The sequence below is a fragment of the Lampris incognitus genome, chromosome 5 (assembly GCF_029633865.1).
Source record: "Lampris incognitus isolate fLamInc1 chromosome 5, fLamInc1.hap2, whole genome shotgun sequence".
NCBI classification, from domain to species: domain Eukaryota; kingdom Metazoa; phylum Chordata; class Actinopteri; order Lampriformes; family Lampridae; genus Lampris; species Lampris incognitus.
In genome coordinates this window covers 49,432,821-49,455,964 of record NC_079215.1, presented here as the reverse complement: position 1 = coordinate 49,455,964, position 23,144 = coordinate 49,432,821, and the positions used below count along the sequence as shown (strand labels likewise).

Genomic DNA, 23,144 nt, shown 5'->3' with positions numbered 1-23,144 from the left:
GGTTAAAGCAAGGACAAGCACACTCCAAAGCACTCATGTAAATATTGGATGGAAAGTGCTGCAGAGGTGCCATCATAAGTTGGTCAGAATCGAGGTTATGATACACAATCATGATTTAGGTTTATAATATTTGGCTTGTAAAAGACAACACAAACTACTGGGAACTGTGCTGCGGTCCTGCCTTGCAGCTCCGACTCTAAATCAACTCCACTGATCTGAGATGTTTTCTGACCTTTGATCGCCAACCAGAGAAATCCAATCATCATGCCAATTCTGCCATAGCCGACGTCTAATGACAGAAGTGAAGTTCATGGTTTTAAAGGGAACGGAATGGTGATAGATATGACACAAATTTAAGGCATCGATGGTTGTGTAACAAAGAAGAGCTTTTATTGAAGAACACAAAAAAAATCATTCATAAACACATTTACAAGATTTAAAGCTAGATCCTGTTAAGTAGAAAATAATATTTTTAACACGTCATTTTAGATCAAGATTTTTGCAATGAGTCCAAACTAATCTAAACCATTCTTAACAATCTTGTAATGTGCTGTTGGCTGCGAAGTGTCTTCATCACTTTATAGTCCAGGCATCACATAGGCAATGTTCCCCAGAGTGTCGGCCTTAAAAATTAAGAGAATAAAAAGACATTAGGTTTGTCATCCTACATATTCAATTATATATTAGCTGTGTGCAGATGTGTATATTCCAGATTTGTGTGTCGCTGTGTACACTGCATGCCAAGGGGTCACATCTCTCACCATTGTGTGTTGCAGGCAGCTCCTGAGCTCTGGTATGTGTGAGGTGAGGCAAGCTAGAGGAGCCAGGCCACAGAGTAGAGAGTCCAGGAGTAAAGACAGGCAACTGGACATACACACCATTTTCTGCAGAGTCAGAGAGAGAAAGGAATATGACAATAGAGTGGAGAGTATCATACAATGTAGTCTTTCAACATCTCTGAAAGGGTCTCTCTTAGAAAAAGGTTGGGGAAATAGGGGGATTCTCCTTGTGTCCAGCAAGACAGTTGTATTTTCCATCTTACCATTGCATGTTTAACGTCATAAAAATCTGGTGCCTTACATGCAATTAATATGCTGTAAACTGATTGCATCAAAATTGAGTTGCATATGAAGGGCATCAGGATTTTGAACAGCCTCACAGATGACGAACAAGGGAAAGTACACCCCTGCAGTGTGCAGAGTATATGAATGCAGATACAGGGTCAAATGCAAGGAAGAACTTTTTTTTTTTTAACATGGATCCCAGTTGCGCTTGGATTTAGATTCATAAACTCTACAAACTCCAGCAGTACATTTTCCATTGTTTTGTTAAATTGTAGGCTAAATGGATGGTTAAAACAAAAAGAAAAGAGCAAAAACACAACCTGATTTTCAACCCTTAAAAGGCTGACTTTCATAAGGTTTTTAAATGACACTGACAAATGGTAGGTTTTCCAATTTCTTTTGCTCTACTTACATTTGTCTGCAGCAGTTGGTGTCCAATGAGAGACAAGGATTCTCCCAACAGGTGCAGGTGGGCAGCAGCATTCATTGGGTCCAAGTTAAGGCAGTCAGATTCAACATGATTGAATCTGAGACTTTCAGAGGTTGAACTGGTAGCACTTGTTGCAAAAGCTGTGGGACTGGCCATTATGATCGGACTACCAATGGCTGTGTCTGAACTACATGTGAATGTGACTGAACTAGTCCGGCTTAATGGACTATCAGCAGAAGTATGAGAACTAGCAACGAAGGACTCGGCTGCAGTGTGCTCGTTATCTAGATATTCCCAGTGCTCAGTTAAGGGCCTTAGAGTTGGCTGAGAAGAAAGTAAAAAGATATTACAGTATATATACACTGGATAGGTAAAACTTTTGGGGGGGGGGGGCATGATTGGATTACCTGGTCAATACCGCCCTCTGCTGTAGAAATTGAATCCAACCAGTTGACTTCTGTTCCAGCCTACACATCATCATTGACATTTGATTAGTGTCGGGAAAATTGGTTTTCCAGAGAAAGTTTATCCTGAACAAGAGAGTTAACTGCCAAATCTCTGCTGATACGATGTGATCTCTATCCATCAAACTAGGTGTTTTGTCAACTTTCACCTGAAAGAGTAAAATGTGATTGGTCTCATGTTGGCACTTCACATCCATGCTCTCACCTCTTCTCCTCTCTCCTTCCACCCATCTTGTGGCGCATATATGTCGTAGGATGGGAAGAAAGGAAATGAGTCTACTTCATTAAGTTCTGGTGCGTCTCTGCAATGACCTACAAAGGGTGATTTATTTTTGTGGTGGGCATTACAGATATTGAATCTCTTCTCTTACCACATAGCTTATGTTTGATCAGCAAGGAAAACTTAAACAGCCTTCAAACACTCTTAATTCATCCATGACTGTTCCCTACCAAAGTGTTCCCATTTCCTTTTGGGTAAGCTCTCTGGTTCCTGTTGGAAAATCAAACAGCATCTCGTTAAAAAATTCGACACTACAGACTTTATAACAGACGTTCAAAATTGATTAACACGTCTCTGTATCAAACGGAAAATCCGCTTCCGTTTGAGACATGTTCTCAAGTTTTGTTGTACCTCTGCAGTCAGCAAATCTGTTAATTTATCAAATCCTCCGCTAACTTCCGCCACAGGTCCAACAGCCTCGTTGCGTGGTCTCATGGCGTTCATTTCCTCCGCATGGCCCCCCGGCTCCTCCGCGTCAAGCAGAAAGTCTGCGTAAGACCTCTTTTCCCGTCTCTGACTGACCCCGCTCACAAGTTGCCTTTCACCGTCCATCTGCACGTTTGAGTGCGGTTGGAGTGGCCCCTCGCAGTAACAGCCCCACCTTTATAAACCCATCATCATCATCATCATCATCATTAACACAACGTCAGGACCGTCAGCTGATCAGTTCGTCATTAGCAACGTTGACACAAAAAAAACCGACACGATCAAATAAATATCACAAATGTGTAACTTTGTGCAGTGAAGCGTTGTCTCACTGTAGAAAGTTTATTTTTCATACCATCATGATGTAATTCGGCTCTTAAGCACGACGTCACGACGCGACGTCACGTGTGGGCGGGGTTATACTTCCGGTGCTTTGGGGAATCTCACTGCATTATTTTCCACTCAAAACAATATGTCTGAACCCGTAAATATATTTACATTAACGTCTTTTTTAAAAGACGAACCTCTCAGGGTGAAAAAGGGTCTCAATGCTTTCAATTCAGATAGAGTTGTGAACGTAAATGTTTCAGGGGGCATTATAAAAGGCAAGGTACAGACTTCCATGAAACAGAAAGTTTATCAGGTTGAGGTGAGTGAGCTAACAGGGTTAGCTAGCGTTAGCTTGGTAATGTTGGGTATTCTGGCTTCTGATGTTATATCCCACGTTTACTGGCGATTCATAAGCCTTGGATAAAGACTGCCAGTGCTTTATTTTGTCGGTAGATAATTGTTTTCCGACGTTTGACTTGTTAAAATAACTCTGACGTTCTTGGATCCAAGGCTAGCTTTTCATGTGTCTAGCTCCAGAATGGCTATGATCGTACATACTGTAACGCTGTAAAGGTTTAATGAATTTAAAATACATATTAGGAATTAATGAAATATAGACTTACATGTAAGATCACAGCCATTTTAGGGCTACCATGTGTGCTACGATGTGTTTCTTATTAACGTTATAGGCCACGTTGGATACAGGTCAGCTGGGCACCAGGAAATCTCTGGGCACCTTGATGTAAAATGTTCTATTTTGTCCAAAATGTTTGGAAACATGTAATATTAGAAGAATGGTCTTAACCACATGAACCCCAGCATTCATTTAGTCATCCTCAGACGAGTTTGCCAAGGGTTTTAATTAAATTTAATTAATCAAATTAATCAAATTTAAACCTTTGTGCGTATTTAAGGACTGTGGGGCACAACTCCTCACAGCTCTTGAACCATTCTTAAGTCTGTTCCCTCCTAGACCAGTTTGCCATGTGTGACCCTACAGTAGCGCAAGGCTACAGACAACATAGCTCTCGGGATTCATGGGGTCACTCAAACCTCTCCACCACGTTAAGGTGATGGTTCGAGGAGAGCATAACATAATAACATAAAACACAAGACACTTAGTTAGAGCCCTGAAGGACTCTGTCCAACCATATGGGTTGGATAAGTGGTTAAGTAATGTAAAGTATACATGATGTGAACATGCACGGTACATCATTCATTTAAATATGCAAATTTGCATATCTAAATGTTGTATTCATCATATGGTGATCCTCTTTACGTTGACAGTAGTTTTTGCACTATGCATTTTGTTACCAATGTTGATGTTTTGCACTTTATACTTTTTACAGTGACATTAGTTTTTGCACTGCATTTTGTTACAAATGTGTTTTGATTAAAAAAAATCAAGCAGTGTTCTTAATTCAGTATTACTTTATTAAAAGTATAAATACATGAATCTGATTCTGCTTACATTTATTCAAGTCATTTCATGCTATTTCCCGAAGAATTGGTGTTTGTAGGTTGGTAAGACACACGCACACTTTCAGTATTTTGTTTATGTTTTTAGTGAACTGATATGGGATATTGTCCAAAATGTTGAACAATTTCAACCTCTGAATGGAGCGCTCCACATGGATCCTAGCACTGGATATGAGTTTGTTTTTCTTAACTTCTTCTTGTGTGAACTGTCCATTAACAAGGAAAGACGGGATGTTGAGTGAAACCCCTTCTGGCAAGATGTCCCGGATTGTGAAGCCTTTATCTGCCATCACCATGTCTCCTGGGCATAGATGATTGAGAACTCCAGAATCTAATGTAATAGCCTTGTCTGAGGCACTTCCACCATAAAAGTCACTGACAAATGTTATCACTCCATTAGGAGCCACACCTATTAAGGCTTTGTGTGTTGTGTGGTCCGTTTTTTGTACTGGCTCCATAAATGATTCTGTTTGTCAAGCCTCTCTGTCCTGGAGACTGCTAACTCTGTGCAATCGAGCACAATCCTACAGTTAGGAAACGGACGGAAACACTCTGGCAACGATGCCTGGTTCTTCTCTATGGAGGGGATGTTGTTCTCAAGCATACCAACATATAAAATGTCATACAGGGCACTGACAATGGTGATACAAATGTTGGTAACTGTGGCTGTACTGCAATTAAACCTGGTTGCAAGGTCTTCATGACCAGAATTAAGTTTGAGCTTCATCAAAGTCAGTAGCAACTGATCGACTAGTGGCATAGACTGGACTGTCCAATTCGAATGATATTGTAGCTCAAACTTAGATAAGAGTGCTTCCAAAACCAGGACGGTAGCAACATCTGGTAAGCCAGTGAAATATTTTACTTTGACACGATTGGAAGATATTTGGCTGAAGGAAAAGGTCTGTTTTTGTTTCTCCAATTCTCTTTTCAATTTTTCATTCTCTCTTCTCAACATGTCAACCTCTATCTCTAGCAGCGCAACACTGTTAAAAGGGTTGTCTGAAGTACGAGGGGTGTCTGCGGTTGGGTTGTCTGAAGTACTAGGGGTGTCTGCGGTTGGGTTGTCTGAAGTACCAGGGGTGTCTGCGGTTGGGTTGTCTGAAGTATTAGGGGTGTCTGCGGTTGGGTTGTCTGAAGTACTAGGGGTGTCTGCGGTTGGGTTGTCTGAAGTACTAGGGGTGTCTGCGGTTGGGTTGTCTGAAGTACTAGGGGTGTCTGCGGTTGGGTTGTCTGAAGTACTAGGGGTCTCTGCGGTTGGGTTGTCTGAAGTACTAGGGGGCTCTGCGGTTGCAATGTCAGAATTTTGTAATTCAAGTTCATTTGTCCCTTCTTCACCACTGGGAGGGAGTGGTACTGTTTTTCTCTTCTTGTGTGGAAGGCTGAGGTGGCCTGGGAAAGTCTTCCCCTCGTTCCAAGCAAAACGTGATGGGCCAGCAGCTTTGCCATTTGGAAAATGCCAACTGCACACCCTTGAGCAGGGGCTTGGTGTAAAGCCATCACGCCTGTAAAAAAAAAAAAGAATGAGAGATTTAGAAATGATTGGCAATGAAAACTTGAAGCTGCATTGTAACTTATCGTCTGCCCTGGATTTGAACAATTAAAGTAGCATTCTTTAACTTTTTTCGATAAAAAATAAAGTTGATTTTGGTCAAGATTAACCACTATCTTTCACTGAAGGAGGTAACACTGTACTAATTCAGCCTATTTCCCATTCATGAAATCTTCAGCATCTGCTACAATGCCCATTTTTGTGTCTGTGTCTGGTTAGACACAGTCACAAACATGGGCATTGTAACAGATGGTGAAGGATTTGTGAATGGGAAATAGGCTAAATCAGTCCTCTGTTACCTCCTTCAGTGAAAGATAGTGGTAAATTGTGACCAAAATCAACTTTATTTTTTTATCAAAAAAAGTTAAAGAATGCCACTTTAACCATCAATTATTTAAAACACAATTTCTATTGGGTTAACATACTCTACTGTAAAGATTGTATAATGATATTATACAAACAGTCTACCATACAGATTGGGCAAGTTATATTGTATTCACATACTATACAATACAGTTTTTTTTTTGGGGGGGGGGAAATATTATAGCCTTTTCATAGCCTTTTCATAAAGGAAAGGTTACATAGTAAGGCTTTAGAATTAGATGTCAGTCTCCCTACAGAAACATTATTTTTTGTAGATATGAAGTTTCATTGTTTGATTTATATGGGAAAAGTCAGAAGTGAAACTACTGTAACAAAACAGGCAGAAACAGCACATTCACCTGGACTATCTAACGTTATGTACCCCTGCTTATTCATGCATTTACTCCAAGTCTCTTTAATGATAATCCCCTTGAGATGCATCATCTCGTTTTAGATAATCATGGGCTAACAATGCATAGAATAATGCAGTTTTCCGAGTGTGTAGCTGACATAATGCTTGCTTACAGTAACTGTATGTCTTCACAGACAGGGTTGTAGTAGTAACAACATAAGTGGCTAACCGATGCTTGTTTACCCTCCACTACACTCTGATTAAAGCCTTATTGAGCAGAAAAACATATGGAAAAGCACATATATTGATCCTCGCTTGTTGAATTAGCTAAAAATCTAAATACCTGTCTAGTATGTAACGTGGATTTCGGAAACAAGAGGGTAGCTACCGGTAGTAGCTAGTCTGCAGTGCAGGGTAGCTAGTCTGCACTTAGCACAAAAGTCGGCGCCAAACTTCGATTTTCAATGCATTTCTTCAATAGCAACTTACCGTATTAACTGCAGCCACCTCTTCTTATCTTTTTCTTTCGGAGGAAAGCGATAGAAAGACAGTTTGGTCTCGGTTTTACTCTCTGATCGATTTAAACAAAGGGGGACACAGCAGTGAGGCATATTGTCAACAAGTCGATGGAGCCGGAAGCAAATTCGCGCGCGCGCGCCTACGCAACAGGGACGTGCCTACGTCATAGCTTAAGACGCGAATGCCGCCAACTACCTGTTAGAACTTTGCCCAGTTTCTCCTACCTGCAGCTCTATACAGTGATTGTGTAACTGTGCTGCCTGTCTTGGCCAGGTCTCCCTTGAAAAAGAGGTTTGTGATCTCAACGGGATGCGAATTTACGAAGCATACTACGGCCACGCCAAGACCCCAATACCTACTATGGCCACGCCAGGACCCGATGCCTCTGATTGGCTAGTACTCGTTGCCTCCGTTGGTTAGGTTGGTTAAGGTTAGGGTTAGGGTGGGGTTAGGGATAGGGTTAGCCAATCACAGACAGAGTAGGGCGGGTCTTGGCGTGGCCGTAGTAGGATTCGTAAATTCGCCAACGGGTTGGCGCGATCCTCCTGCTTAAATAAACGTTAAATAAATAAAAAATATGCAAAAAAAAAAAAAGTGACAGCGCGCCCGACTTCCGGCACAAATCGGGTTTCCAGAACGGCTCGGGCAATAACACGCACTGTCATGGCGAGGGCGTGCCAAGATGGCTGAGTGAGCGCACGCTTTGTGCCGAGATCCGCAAACTTAAGTTTTAAAAACAGTAAAAACTTGAATATTCTACTTGCCAAATACCTGAGCAAATTTAAAAGAGAAGGGGGGAAAATGCCGAACGTACGCGACAGAAAAAGAGCTTCCGAAGAGACGAAGTTTAAGCTAACACTAAACGAAGCTAACCATCGTCGAGCGCATGGTCAGAGCAAGGGGCTAAAACACAGGTGGTTTTGCATGTGCAGAAATTAAGGGCATGAGAGGAAAACTGTGTTTGCTTGAGAAAAGGGTTGCTAAGGAGGAGGAGCGAGTGGACACATGTCAACAGAGGATCTCTGAGTCAAAACAGGCTCGCTGACACCATCGATACCGTACATCGCCTCGGTCCCAAACGGCAAAATGACACCAAGCCCAGGGGCATCATCCTTCAGGTTACCTCACGAGTCTGCTGAGATGCTATTTGGAAAGCTGCAAAGACGTTATGGTGTCGTAGTAGATTCAATGACGACAGCAGATAATGTTAAGAAAAGGTTTACTGAGCTCGATGAGCATTCAACTTTACATGCGTAGCCACCGTCCGACCAGTTAGCTCCTAAAACAGCTTTTTTGACCTGTGGTCTTCAGCGGATCGTCGGTTTACACACACACACACACAGATGTAGCTTGGCATACAAAGACACGCACGGATATGCAGACAACTACACGCACACACACGTGTGCACATTTATTGGGGCTGGGCCTACACAGACACACACACACCCCACCTTACATACATCACACGCTATTATTGTTTTGTGTGTGTGTGTGTGTTCTGTTTTGTTGTTGTTCAGTTACTATTGTTGCTGCAGTGCTGAGGAGCCGAAACTCAAGAATTTTACTCTCACACTTTTATAGGGGGCGGCACGGTGGCGCAGTGGTTAGCGCGGTCGCCTCACAGCAAGAAGGTCCTGGGTTCGAGCCCTGGGGTTGTCCGACCTTGGTGCGTCATCCCGGGTCGTCCTCTGTGTGGAGTTTGCATGTTCTCCCCGTGTTTGCGTGGGTTTCCTCCAGGTGCCCCGGTTTCCTCCCGCAGTCCAAAGACATGTAGGTCAGGTGAATTGGCCATGCTAAAGTGTCCCTAGGTATATGTGTGTGTGTGTGTGTGTGTGTGTGTGTGTGTGTGTGTGTGTGTGTGTGTGTCGGCCCTGTGATGGCCTGGCGACCTGTCCAGGGTGTCTCCCCGCCTGCTGCCCAATGATTGCTGGAATAGGCTCCAGCGACCCTGAGAGCAGGATAAGCGGTTCAGATAATCGATGGATGGATGGATACTTTTATAATGAGACATAACAAACAAAGAATCTTGAATATTCTCTTCTTACTTTATTAACGTAGAACACACATTTCATTATCCACCAGTGCCTCCTAGCAGCGTTACAAGATAAATCATTACAGGACACTTCCGTAAAAGAAAACTCTTGCTTGCGTCGATGTAAGGTAGTAATGTAAATCCGCCACAGGGTGGCACTGTTACGCTGTATGTTCCCCTGGGAATGCCGCAAACGGCGATGTTTGTCCCTTTTGCAACACCGTACCCCTAAGTCTTGTCCCGGAGGCGATATTATGAACCCTACATAGCCCTCGCCAAAATCCCGTACCCTGTCCCAAATCTCGCGAACGGACGCCGGATTTCCGCGAACGGACGCCGGATTTCCGCTGCGTTGCTAAGGAAACAATCAACTATCAACTCGGTGCGAAGCAAAGCTAACGTTAGCTACCTTCAATTTGAACTTATGAATCGTCTAAAAAGTGAACCATGGGGTTGAAATTATGATTGTGAGGGAAAGAATAGCCTTAAGTTGACTAACCTAACAATTTTAGGTTACAAGGTCTGCCTCTGCTCCTTGGATACGTTATTGGTATTATAATTGTGATGCATTTGAGGCTTGATGAGACAAAGAATCAGAATGAACCCCAGCTAAAAGGTTACATTGAGTAGTACATCACGACAGAGTCAAATATGTCATCTTCCTGAGGGTGGCGCTAATGTGCAAGAGCTGAAGGTGGCGCTAATGTGTAAGACTTGTAAAAGTCATATTACTACAATATAGGAGCTCGTTTTGTTTGTAGTCATGATAAGGGGTGAAGTATCCTATGCTCAAACGTGGAGCAAGCAAAGATTGAGTTAAAAACGTTAATGTTGATTGTGGATAACTTAGACAGGTTAAATTGTGGGTGTACAGCGTTTCCTTGATGAGCGCTAACCCCATAACAACATATTTTCGCGTTGCTACGGTGGCGCACACGTGACAAAGCCAGAAACGGGATTTTGGCGAGGCCTATGTAGGGTTCATAATATCGCGTCCCGGGCAAAAGGCTACGTTGATCAAATGTTTTTTTGTTTCTTCTGCCGGAAGGTGAGCAGTGTCACTGGCGGTCTGCATTATCATAAAAATATTGATTTATATCGCACATATTGTCTAACTGTTTATTCTGTGGTGTTAATAGACAAGTTTGCTTATAACCTAGTTAAAGTTTGATGTCGAACATTGTATTTGGCAAGAGAAATGTGACAAAAGGTGTTGGCTAGCCTGTTGAGCATTAGCATGGCATATAACGCAGGATGCAGTATTATTTGAGCAGATTATCCATGGTTTTTTTGTTTAATTTTATGGGTAATAAGTGCCTTATTTAATTTATAATGGATGGCATTTGCTTTGGTTTTGCCGTAAGGTAGCATTTTGATATGAAATGTGTTTATTTGCACATTTGCACTTTTTATTTTAATTTTATTGAGAAAGAAAAATGTTTTTTTGTTTCTTCTGCCGGAAGCTGTGAGTATGAGGAGGCCAGCGGCCAGCTGATTGATGAGATGTGAAGTGTAAGCGAGTGCCAATAAAGTGTCCAGGTCTCAGCCACGATCCCAAGCCTCCGCCTCCTTCCTTTTCCACGCAAACATCATACTACAACAAACACAACGCAGAGTCCCAGGGCGTGTAGGGAGACGACGGCCGAACGCAAAGTGCGGGTTACATCAACAATAAATGAACAAGTGGTAAACATGACTCACCGATGGACGAAAGTTCTAAAAGTAGTAACAAAACCCTCGTAATCAAACACTCAGAAGGTATAATCTGTACTCAACTGATTAAGTATATAACCATCAAATTCATGAATTTGGATTGTGTATTAGTACAACTAATTTTAAAAAAAGAATGCCAATCAATGCTGTTCAAATGAAATGACGTCATCTCCCAAAGAGCATAGCTCTGCTTTTAACTTATTGCAGGGTAGTACTGGTCAGTACACAACATATTCCTGATGCCATTTAGGTTTGTATCTGGTGCGTGGATGATTCGGGGAAGTGTGTGTAGTGGTATGCGAGTGTGGCAGTGTGTGGTTGGTCTGTCCTAGCTCAGTCACAAGTGGAAAATGGGCCAGGTGTGTTGCGTTCCACATTTTTCTGTCAGTAAGAAGGTGTTGGGGCCCACTCTTTTCCATTGTTACGGGGCAGAGAATCTGGGGTGAGCTTTTAGAGTTGACCGGGGAATCCTTATCCTCACTCTCTCCCCCTCACGAAAGAGAGGAGGAGATCACATCCTCATCCTTGAAAGAGTGGCCTCTGGCCTGTAGATGGGTGTAAACTGCGGAGTCCTGGCCTGACATGTTGGCTGTCTTGTGTTGTGCCATCCTCTTGGCCAGTGTCAGTTTGGTTTCCCCGATGTACAAGTCACAGCAATCCTCCCGGCACTTAACAGCATACACTATATTGCTCTGTTTGTGCCGGGTGACCCGATCCTTGGGGTGGACCAATTTCTGGTGTAACATGTTTTGGGGTTTGAAAGCAACTGAGACGCGGTGTTTGGAATATACACATCTCAACTGTTCCGACACTCCTGCCACAACCGGAATAACAACCGGCTAACACTTAGGCAGCTGTTGTCCTTCTCCTCTCTTCGATCGGCTAGTGCACTGTTTGGGCATCTTCCTGGCTTTGACAAACACCCAGTTAGGATAACCACACTTAACCAGGGCCTGTTTAATGTGGGATTTCTGCCCTTCTTTGGCCGCTGTGTGAGTGGGGACGTTGTCAGCTCGGTGATACAGCATCCTGACGACTCCTAGTTTGTGCTCCAGTGGACAATGAGAGTCAAACCTGAAGTACTGATTGATCTGTATGTGTTGGTTTATGATCAACATCAAAAATCAAATGTCCCCCATCACCAGTTGCAATTTCACAGTTTAAGAAGGCTAACCTGTCATTTTTCACATCCTCCTTGTTGAACTTGATGTGGTTGTCCACAGAGTTAATGTGGTCAGTGAAATGTGGTATGTCTTGAGATTTAAATTTAACCCAGGTGTTGTCCACAAATCTGAACCAATGTCTTGGTGGTGTCCCTGGATAGGACATCATAGTCTTCTTTTCCACTTCCTCAATATAAAAGTTGGCCACTATAGGTGAGACTGGGGAACCCATAGCACGCCTATGCCTCTGCCTATAGTACTGCCCCCTGTATGTGAAGTATGTGGACTGAAGACACAGCTTCAGGAGCTGACACACTTGATCAGTGTTAAGGGTGGTCCTATTGCTAAGACGGGTCATTTTGAGAGAGATGTACCATTGTAAGAGACCATTGTTTCATCCCCCTCCATAATGATGTCCCTCATCTTATCCACAAAATCCATAGTGTTCTGAATGGGATGTTCAATACTGCCTACCAATGGGTTAAGAATAGATGCCAGAAACTTCGAGATGTTATAGGTCACTGAGTTGATCATACAAACAATAGGCCGTAATGGCACATCCTGTTTATGTATGTTGGGTAAACCATACAGACTAGGTGTAGCTTCCCCTGGGTATAACCTATGGTACAAAATTCTGTCAGTAGAATTTTCCTGTTCTAATAGCTTCAGACAATCTATCACCTTTTTTCAAAGAAAAGAAGAACACTATTTTGTCACTGTACAGGTTACAACGAAATTTGTTCCCTGCATTTAGCCCATCCTATTGTATAGGAGCAGTGGGCAGCTGCAGCGCCTGGGGACCAACTCCAGTTCTTCTTTCCATTGCTTTGCAGGGGCACAGACAGGAGTATTAACCCTAACATGCATGTCTTTTTGATGGTGGGAGGAAACCAGAGGACCTAGAGGAAACCCACGCACACACGGGGAGAACACGCAAACTCCACACAGAAAGGACCTGGGACAGCCTGGGGTTCGAACCCAGGACTTTTTTGCTGTGAGGCAACAGTGCTAACGACTGGGCGCCCGTGCTGCCCATTTTCTTGTAACCACTGGCTGGATCTCGTTTCAGGGGCTCATAAGTATTTATAAGTCACTTAGGTGAGTGATGAAACATTCCTCTCAATAAACACATCCAGATGAACTGATTCAACTTTCTGTTATTTCCTTACATGGATTATTGAACATGCATAAAGTTATTTAAGATGAGCAGACTGAAGCTGTAAGATGGATGTTAAATTATAGGCTAGGTTACAAGTTCAGTTAAACCTGCTGTACCTTGTGGTTACAAAACGACCCCACTGATAGGCTACTTGTTACTATAAACAGTGTAGAAAAACGCAATGTTCTTCAGTCCATTGAGCTTTTATATTAACCCGAAACTGACAATAACCTCAGCCTTCACAAACTAACAATAACCTCAGCAACTAAACATAATCTCCTTTAAGATAAAGTTAACTTCTATTTATGATTAACTTAATAGAAGAAATCACCCAGAAACCTCAATGGAGAGAATATATCAAGTAGAAACCTTGGCATGGGATAAGGCAGCTACTGAACCATCTGGTGATGTGGTGACATCTTGTGCAGAGATCTTTCTTCCAGTGATGATAGCGAATGGACCACTGTAGCCAGCCAACTTCCCTTCTTTTCTCGCTTGTTCCACAAGTGGCCACAGCTTGGCTCTTGTATCTTTTACGTGTTGTGTTAAGTGCTCTGTGATCTTGATTTTTTTTTTTTTGCTTCAAAACTTCTGAGTGTTTAGCATCTGCCCATACACGATCACGGTGTGTGCGAGACAGAAACTGTAGACTAATGTGGCGTGGTTGCGTGTTAGTACCACTCGTGTTTCTCTTATCCTTCTTGGGCTCAATTCAATGTGCCTCATCCAGAGTTTTGGAGGGAATCCTTGATTCCCGGTGAGACTCTGGACAGTAGATCAATCACGGTCATCTTAACATTTTCGCTTTCTCGTTTTGGGACACCAGATATCTTCAAGTGCCATCTTCTCTTGTAGGCATCAATTTCATTTATCTGGTCTCGTAGCACATTGTTCTCTGTTGTTAGAGATTGGACCCTCTGCTCCAGCTCTGTCATGTTAGTAGTAAGACCCCTCACCTGCTCCTTAGCAGCTCCAACAGAAGTGGACAGAGTGCGGATGGCATCGGTGTTCTTGTTGACCCGTTTCTCAATACAGTTTAATTTCTCGAGAAAGGAGTCTTGATTTTCAGCGATCTTGTTGATTGCAGCGTTTGTTATGGGCTCCGGGGCCTCTCTTCAGATAACTTTCTTACGCGGACTGTTAACAGATGTCTCTGCAAGAGACTGATATTCGGCTGAGTTGTCGTTGGCAGGCTGTTTCGTGTAGTCGTGTACATGTTTCACTCTCTCCACTACAGTCTCCATATCTTCCTCCTTATTTACCTTGTTATCCATTACGATTATCTTTCCAGGCGGACGTAATGTTAAGCTAGCAAGAGTGAGCTATGTCAGCAAGCATGGTTTTTCCCGAATAAAATAGCAAAAATTTGGTCAGAAGCATATTAAAAAGTTCTCATGAAGCCACTTCTACATCAGACAGCTCTTTTCAGTCGTTTTAACATCAACGGGGCGATTAAATCCCAAGTTTTGCACTAAGTTATGGTCTGCTGTATTAAAGCGCGTATTACACTGATGCCATCTTGGCTATCAAGATATTGAGACAATGCTGCTTGTGCGTTTCGCACTAGACCAGGGTTCTGCAGGTGGGAAGCCGGATGCGGGTATTTGTCCTGGTTGCTGCACTAGCGCCTCCTCTGGTCAATCGGGGTGCTTGCTCAGGGGGGAGGGGGAACTGGGGGGAATAGCGTGAGCCTCCCACGTGCTATGGCCCCCTGGTGAAACTCCTCACTGTCAGGTGAAAAGCAGCTGGAGACTCCACATGTATCGGAGGAGGCGAGATAGTCCGCAGCCCTCACCGGATTGGCAGAGGAGTGGAGCAGGGACCGGAACCAGGGCCAAGTGCAATTGGGGAGAAAAGGGGGTGGGGTATAGCAGGTCTGCTGTCAAGCCCGGGGCCAAGGCTATCTGGAGTGCCCGTCACATCTAACGTAATCCTAGCTGAAAGAAGCTGCTCTAACTCACAAACATGTCTTTCTAGTAGACAACCTATCTGTAACTACAGAACAGTCACCTCAAACCATCGTTTGAATGAGGCTGCTTTGACTGCGAATGTAATAGAGCTAACTGCTAAGCTAGGCTAAGCTTAGCAGACAAGAGTCATATGAGAAAGAAAACTAGAGAATCTAGCGATAAGTGAACTAAGCACAGAAAATAGCTAAATCAGAAAAAATGAAGCGGTTAGGGCAAAATATAGAGAAGAGATAGTAAGAAAATAAAAGTTATCGATCTCATGAAGCCGCCTCTCACGAAGGCGGAAGCTGGAAACAGCTTGGAGTGACGTCTACGGACCAACACCGAAGGATTTTTTTTTAAATTTAATGATAAAGAACAAACATACAATACATTCCAATAAGAATACAATAAACTTACATAAACTTAACACTGAACACAGGGGTAAATCAATTATTCAAATCTTAAATTACATTTCTCAAAAATATTAACAGTTCGAATTGCTTTTTTGTTTTTACATAAATGAATGTTCTTAATGTAGTTTTGCATGTCGATCAAGAATACACTTAGTTTGGGCCATCCGGGTACCGTAGTGGTCTATTGCATTGCCTACCAACATGGGGATTCCGGTTCAAATCCCTGTGTTGCCCCCAGCTTGGTCGGGCGTCCCTACAGATACAATTGGCCGTGTCTGCGGGTGGGAAGCCGGATGTGGGTATGTGTCCTGGTCGCTGCACTAGCGCCTCCTCTGGTCTGTCGGGGCACCTGTTCAGGGCAGAGGGGGAACTGGGGAGAATAGCGTGATCCTCTCACGTGCTACGTCCCCCTGGCAAAACTCCTTACGGTCAGGTGAAAAGAAGCAGCTGGCGACTCCACGTATCGGAGGGGGCATGTGGTAGTCTGCAGCCCTCCCCGGATCAGCAGAGGGGGTGGAGCAACGACCGGGACGGCTCGGAAGAGTGGGGTGGGAGGGGAACAGTTTGGGTTTTTTCCCCATTCCATTTCACCCTATGCATAAAGAATCTGCCAAGAATAATTAATAAATTTACAACAAACATGTTGGGGCCTTTTTGTATGGGGTTAAATAGAAGCAGGATATCTTGCAATTGAAAGGTAAGATTGACAGAGGTTTTTCTAAGAATAAAATGTGATAAATTCATCCAAAATGTACTAACATGTGGGCAGTTCCAGAAAAGGTGGCTTGGAGATTCAAAGTCATTTTAACAGAATGCGCGTTTACCATCAATGTCTATTTTAAATCTACTCGCAATAAAACTTTTCACTAGGTAAACTCTATGGATAATTTTGAACATAACTTCTTTGACCTTATTAGTTATACAGTATTTATGACATTGACTCCAGACATTTTTCCAATTGATATGTTCCACAGTGGAATTCCAAAACATTACCGCAGGAGGTGTAATAACATTCTTACAGATCGATCTAATATAGTTGTTATTGCATTTTTTGCTTCGGATATCACCATCTTCAATCAATCAATCAATCAAGTTGCAATTTATATAGCGCTTTTCTAGCTGCAACAGCTGCTCAAAACACTTTACAATTAATAAATTCACACACACACACACACACACACACGCACACACACAGATTCACCTGGAGTACTGCTGTATGTATCTCTTATGACAGATATCATTCCTACAGGAATGGATTTAATTACAGTTTGAAATTCTATACACATGGTAGGAACATCAAAATGACTCATAAATCTGCATGACTATAAAACTGACCATCTTTGTTAAACAATTGTTCAATCCATATGATATTACAGCCAATCCAGTTCCTAAAAACTAAAGTTTTGTTTCTATATCTGATATCCTTGTTGCGCAAATTGTGTATCTACGAGAAGCGAAATTGTGTTTGCAAGAGAGAGTCCAAATAAGCAGTACTTGTTTATGAAAATTTGCAAGCCTAACTGGGAGTTTTCCAACATCAAAATTGCATTTCAGTAAAAACTCAACGCCACCAACCTGTTGAAAAATTAGGTTTGGGAATATGCCTCCAAATTGTGTCTCTGTTCTTTAGATAGTTCTGTATCCATTTAATCTTGAAAATAATACTGGAGGTTTGGTAATCCAATGCGTTTAGACCTCCATTGTCCTGGCCATTACAAATTATCTCTCTTTTTAAGTAGTGAGGTTTATTCCTCCATATAAAGTTAAAAAGCTTTTAATGTACTTTTTTATGACTGATGGGGGAACATCTAGCAAGGGAGGTATAGACCAGTCTTGACAAGCCTTCAGATTGAGAAAGAAGAACATGTCCATTCAGTGAAAGATTTCTCAATAACCAAGAATTAAATTTATTTTCACCTTTTCTGGGAGTGGGAGAGAAGTTTAATCTTGATCTTTCTTTCTGGTCCTTGCAGATACATCCATCCATCCATTATCTGAACCGCTTATCTTGCTCTCAGGGTCGCGGGGATGCTGGAGCCTAATCCAGCAGTCACTGGGCAGCAGGGGAGGAGACACCCTGGACGGGCCACCAGGCCGTCACACAGCGCTCTCACACACACACACACACACACACACACACACACACACACACACACACACCCATTCATACCTAGGGACAATTTAGTACAGCCAATTCACCTGACTTACATGTCTTTGGACTGTGGGAGGAAACCGGAGCCTCCAGAAGAAACCCACACAGACACGGGGAGAACATGCAAACTCTACACAGAGGATGGCCCGGGATGACCCACCAAGGTTGGACTAGCCTGCTGCTTGAACCCAAGACCTTCTTGCTGTAAGGCGACTGCGCTAACCACTGCACCACCATGCTGCTCCTTGCAGATCATACTACCCAAATAGGTAACCATATTCTGAACAGGAATTCCATATATAGTGCTGACCATGGTACTCTTCAAGGGTAACAACTCACATTTTCTAATATTTAATTTCAGACCAGACACTCTTGAGAAGGATGTCAAACATTCAGTTGCTTTTTGAACTTGTGTGCCATCTTTCAGGAAGAGCGTAGTATCAGCCGCCAGTTGGGAGCACCTTATTTCTTTGTCTTGTACCCGAACACCTTTAAATAAACCTTTGCTTATATTTAATGCCATGACTTGAGTAACTAGAAGGAATAAAAAAGGAGAAATTGGGCAACCCTGACCCCTACCAATATCAAATCGTTGCGATGTCCCGTAAGGTAATTTCCCTGAACTACTACCTTTTTTTGTAAAGGGTATTAATTACTCTTTGAAAATAATCACCAAAACCAAAGAAACGAGTTTCAAAGATAAATGAATGCCCAACGGAATCAAAGGCCTTGTAAAAATCAACAAATAAAATAAGTGTTGTGGTTCAGCCCCCTGCTCCCTCTGGCTCCACCGTGAGGCCACGAAGCACATCTCCATCATCTGTCTCTGAAACACCAAGACACAATCAACAACAACGTCGTCCCTGTCTACAATCTGCAACCTGCCTAAGCGACGTTGTCTATTCTACCTAGTTTACTCGTGCCGTCTAGTCAAATGTCCAAGTTGTCCATCGTGTTTCCTTCGTGTCCTCTGATGCCCTGTTTAATCCTGTTTTCCCTGTCTCCTCCAGAACCCCTCGAGCTCTGCCCTCTCCCACGGACGCCAACCTCTCACTTGGAACTCCCGGCTTTTGGATTTGGACCTCTAAAGCAGTGTTTCTCAACCCAGTCCTCAAGGACCCCCTATCCTGCAGATTTTCATTGTAACCCTGCATAGGTAGCCCTGCTTGTACTTACTCGACCAATCATCTCGCAGCACTTAATTATGCAAGGTGTGCAACATATGACAAAATTCATTGCTGATTGGTTGAATAACTACAAACAGGTACCTATTCAGGGTTGCAAAGAAAATATGCAGGATAGGGGTTCCTTGAGGACTGGGTTGAGAAACACTGCTCTAAAGGATTCGCTCTCTCTCTCACAGAGTACGGACCCTGGAAAACCACGCTCGGACTTCTCTTGGATCCCGGAGCACGGACACCTTTGCCCGCACGCACATTTCAGACATTGGACACGCAATTTACACACCGCACCACACGTAGAGTAAATACTTGCACATAGCCTAGACACACAACCCACTGGTCATCACACATAGTTTACACACAAGACGAACGACGCACCATACACTATATGTTTGTGTTTTCCTTGTTTAATTTTGCTAATAAATTTGCCCTCCCGGCGGCTAAAGAGTCCACTGCCTCTGAACTGCCTCTTTTGGTTCCGCTCCGGCCGTTGCCATAACGGAGAAAACAATTGTAACCGGTTATTTTCTTGCCCGGTGCGGGATTCGATACGAGGTGTACTGCACCACAAGGCGACGTCACTAACCGCTCGGCTAAAGGGTCAGACCCGTTAGCAAGGGCCTAACGTGTCTTATTAGTAGTTTACACAATTGTTTTTCTTTCTTTCTTACTGACATGCCATCGTGGGATGATTTTGCATACGCTACTATTTCCAACAATGGATTCCAGTGAATGATACGAGTTAGAATTGGCCTAGGTCCAACCTCAAAATGTTGGATCATGTGTTTTGCATTTTTTTTATCTTGTATTTAAAAGACTCAATGGTCAGTTTAACAAAAATAAGACTGTACATCACTTTGCTAAAGTAATAAACACACGTTTTCATAATTTTGAATACCATTCATTGCCTGCCATCTTTAAGCATCTTTCTGCAAAATATGGGAAAGTGATTTAAAATATGTTGTAATGTGCATGGATAAGCTGGCCTTCGGCTAACGGGTCCGGCCCTTTAGTCGAGCGGTTAGCAATGACACGAGTTCGCGTCCCGGCTGCCGCAGTTCCTGCGGTTGCCCTCCGAATTCGCTACAATATATGACGTCACACTTTTCCATTCAGTTGGCAGCACCCCCTACTTGGAATGTCTTTCCGCGCCCCTGGGTACTAGCCTTTAGCTTAAGATATAAACACATACCTCTCGTAAGTCTCGTTTCTTTTTTGACAGGCGGTGTTCGTCGAATTTCTTAATGACTTGGTCCAGCTGGTTATTGTCTCCCTCGTCTGCAAACGTGAATGTGTTGTACACCTCCAGCGAACTGCTGCTTGAAATTTCACCAGTTCGCGTCTACATTTCCAGTTAAGTTTGAAGTCCCCGGTGGTTTCCCTGCATCCATTTTCTGTCTGGTTCACTCCTGGTACCATGCAATGTTCTGTTATGCAATAAATCAAGCTGAAAAGTAAATCTTGTCTCTGCGCATTTAATCACGCCTTGTCTGCTCCATGGCTGTCACATGTTCTGACCCTAGAACTTTCTGCGCATCAACCTTAACCCTATACGAATACTGCCGCCTACTGGCCAGGTGGGCACATATCATTACCAAAGCTATACACAAAACAAACTTTTTGGGTATGGTAACCCCTAAATGTTGCTCAGCTGCAATAAAACACGACTGCTCTGGTAGCCATCCTGGTAGCCAGGAAGAAGTGTCTGTTCTTCTGATCTTATCGCTGGAACACAGCAATATGGAGATCCACAGCAACCTATTTCTTCAGCTTCCATTCAACCGTCCACTAATGCCACAGTGGCTGCAGTATCTCCATCACCTCCACAGGCAGATGTGCTTTACCTTGCACCAGCAGTCCAAGATAGCGCCGCCATCAACAGGCTCCCCATGCCTGAGCCAGCTATGTGCAGTGGTGATCCTGTTCAGTTCATTGAGTGGAAGGCCTCATTTTGTTGCAAAAAGTAAACAATTATACTGCTGTGAAATTCAGTTTGTTTCAATGCAGCGTCATTATTTCAAATGCAGTGAGTTCCATTATAATGCAATGCAATTCGATTTCAATGCAGTGTAATCATTCAAATTAAAAACCAGTCAGAAGATGCAGATGAAACACCACATGCTATATCAGCTTAATTTACATGAATACCCAAATGTTGTAGATATAAGCGGACCATTATTTACTGAGTCAGACAGCTTGCCTGCAGTAGTTTACATTTTGAAGTCGCTGTTGGAAAAAGTGCACGGTGAGGCTGATGTAGACATCTGATGTCCTAGATTGTTTGTACTCAAGACTATTTGCTTTGGTTTTTATTCCACAGGCTTTTGACATTTCTTAGAGATTTTAGGAATATATGATAGTATCTGGTACTGTCAGTCCAATGTATTTTATAGAACTAACCCCCTTTTGCTGACAATGTAAATGAGTGTCATATCTTTTGCCACATATTGTGTAATTGCATTTGCTATTCATTTATATCGCTTAATGGTTTTATGTCATAGGCTAATGGTCACAAAAGTGCAGCAAGCTGGAGATGGAGTCCAAAGGGTGTTAATACTGCTCAGTTCAGCCTTTTTTAAAAGCATTCACCATTTAATCCCTTGTGGGTGCATTGGGGGGTAATAGTAACTATGGCAATTTATCGTATTTCCTCTTCTGATCATTACCGCTTTGCCACTGCTCAACTCGTTTTGCACAATCCTGGGCTTGTGTGACGTCATCTCTTTTTTTTATCCAAAGAAACTCCATGCAAAAGAAAAAATGTATTGCCGTTTTCACTTCCAACTCGCATTCAGATTGTCACCCGAACGTCTTGTTTTCTTTTTAACTCCACGTGTTCCCTGTGTAGCCCATCTCTGGTCTACTTAGTTTACATTACATGTTCGAAAGGCCCACGCCTGATTGAATTGTTCGGTTGCATATTGTGAAATTTACAGTGAGCGACAGGCTGAATGGGATTATTGCTGATGTCGCAGCAATGTGTCCATCCATCCATTATCCAAGCCGCTTATCCGAATTCGGGTCGTGGGGAAGCTGGAGCCTATCCCAGCAGTCACAGGTCGCCAGTCCATTACAGCCCCCCCCCACACACACACACACCCGGAGGAAACCCTTGCAGACACGGGGAGAACATGCAAACTCCACACAGAGGACGACCCAGGATGACCCCCCCCCAAGGTTGGACAACCCCGGGGTTCCCACCGAGGACCTTCTTGCTGTAAGGCAACCGCGCTAACCACTGCGCCACCATGCCACCAGCAATGTGTATATCGCATATGTTCACACTGCAGTGACAATTAATAACAAAAAAAAAGAAGAAGCATACTGCAGCCCTAGAATTAGTACCCAGGCACTAAATACTTATATTCACAGAATCCGGACTACCCTTTGTAGACATTTGTATAGCTCAAAAATGTGATGTAGGGTTTAATTACACAATAAATAATTTTGTGAAGGTGTTACACAAAAGTTTATTACTACCATTATTCAGTAGTAGTAGTAGTAGTACAAGTAGAAGTAGAAGTAGAAGTAGTAAATTCAAATTCACTAACACTCCAAATTCACTAACAGCTGATGTGACCCGTTTGTTTTCTTGCTTGAATGCTGACTAACCACGTCTGGTCTGTCTTGCTCTAACCCTTGCTCTCATAGGTACAACACAAATATGCTGAATGTGTTACATCTACGACGGAGTCGACCTGTCCTTTGGATTACACGCAATTATCCTTCCATAAACCTGCATTCATGTATTGCCAATGTTGTTTTAGTTAATGTTATATACATTTATAAATGCTATGAACCTGCCTGTACGATAATGTCCGTGTTTGTAAACTGCAAAGGAGCTTGTTTTCTTTCTTTTTTTGTTTGCTTACGGGACAGCAGTCATTGTTTACCAAAAGTTCCCCTCGTGCTATTTCAGGCCACTCAAACAGACCCGCTGCGGTCATGACCTTCAGCCCTCAAGTCCAACATTACATACTAGACAGCTGTTGCCGAGGTTTGAAACAGATTTGAAACAAATCCATGTCCGCGCGCCTCATCTACTTGGACATGTCATAAAACCTGAAACGGTTATGAAACTGCCTCTTCATGTTCTGTGTGTTCTGACACTCCAACGTGA

General features: G+C 43.0%; 1 protein-coding gene across 1 annotated transcript; it reads right to left on the bottom strand.

Annotated features, from left to right (window-relative positions):
• Positions 1 to 373: 373 nt before the first annotated feature.
• On the bottom strand, positions 374 to 2,884 carry LOC130113457 (HMG box-containing protein 4-like). Its single transcript, XM_056281070.1, has 7 exons — positions 2,590 to 2,884; positions 2,409 to 2,448; positions 2,164 to 2,270; positions 1,902 to 1,961; positions 1,477 to 1,818; positions 762 to 884; positions 374 to 623 (listed from the first exon to the last, which is right to left on the bottom strand). Exons 1-7 carry the CDS (start codon positions 2,788 to 2,790, stop codon positions 579 to 581), a joined length of 918 nt encoding a protein of 305 aa, XP_056137045.1. The 5' UTR covers positions 2,791 to 2,884; the 3' UTR covers positions 374 to 578.
• Positions 2,885 to 23,144: the final 20,260 nt, after the last annotated feature.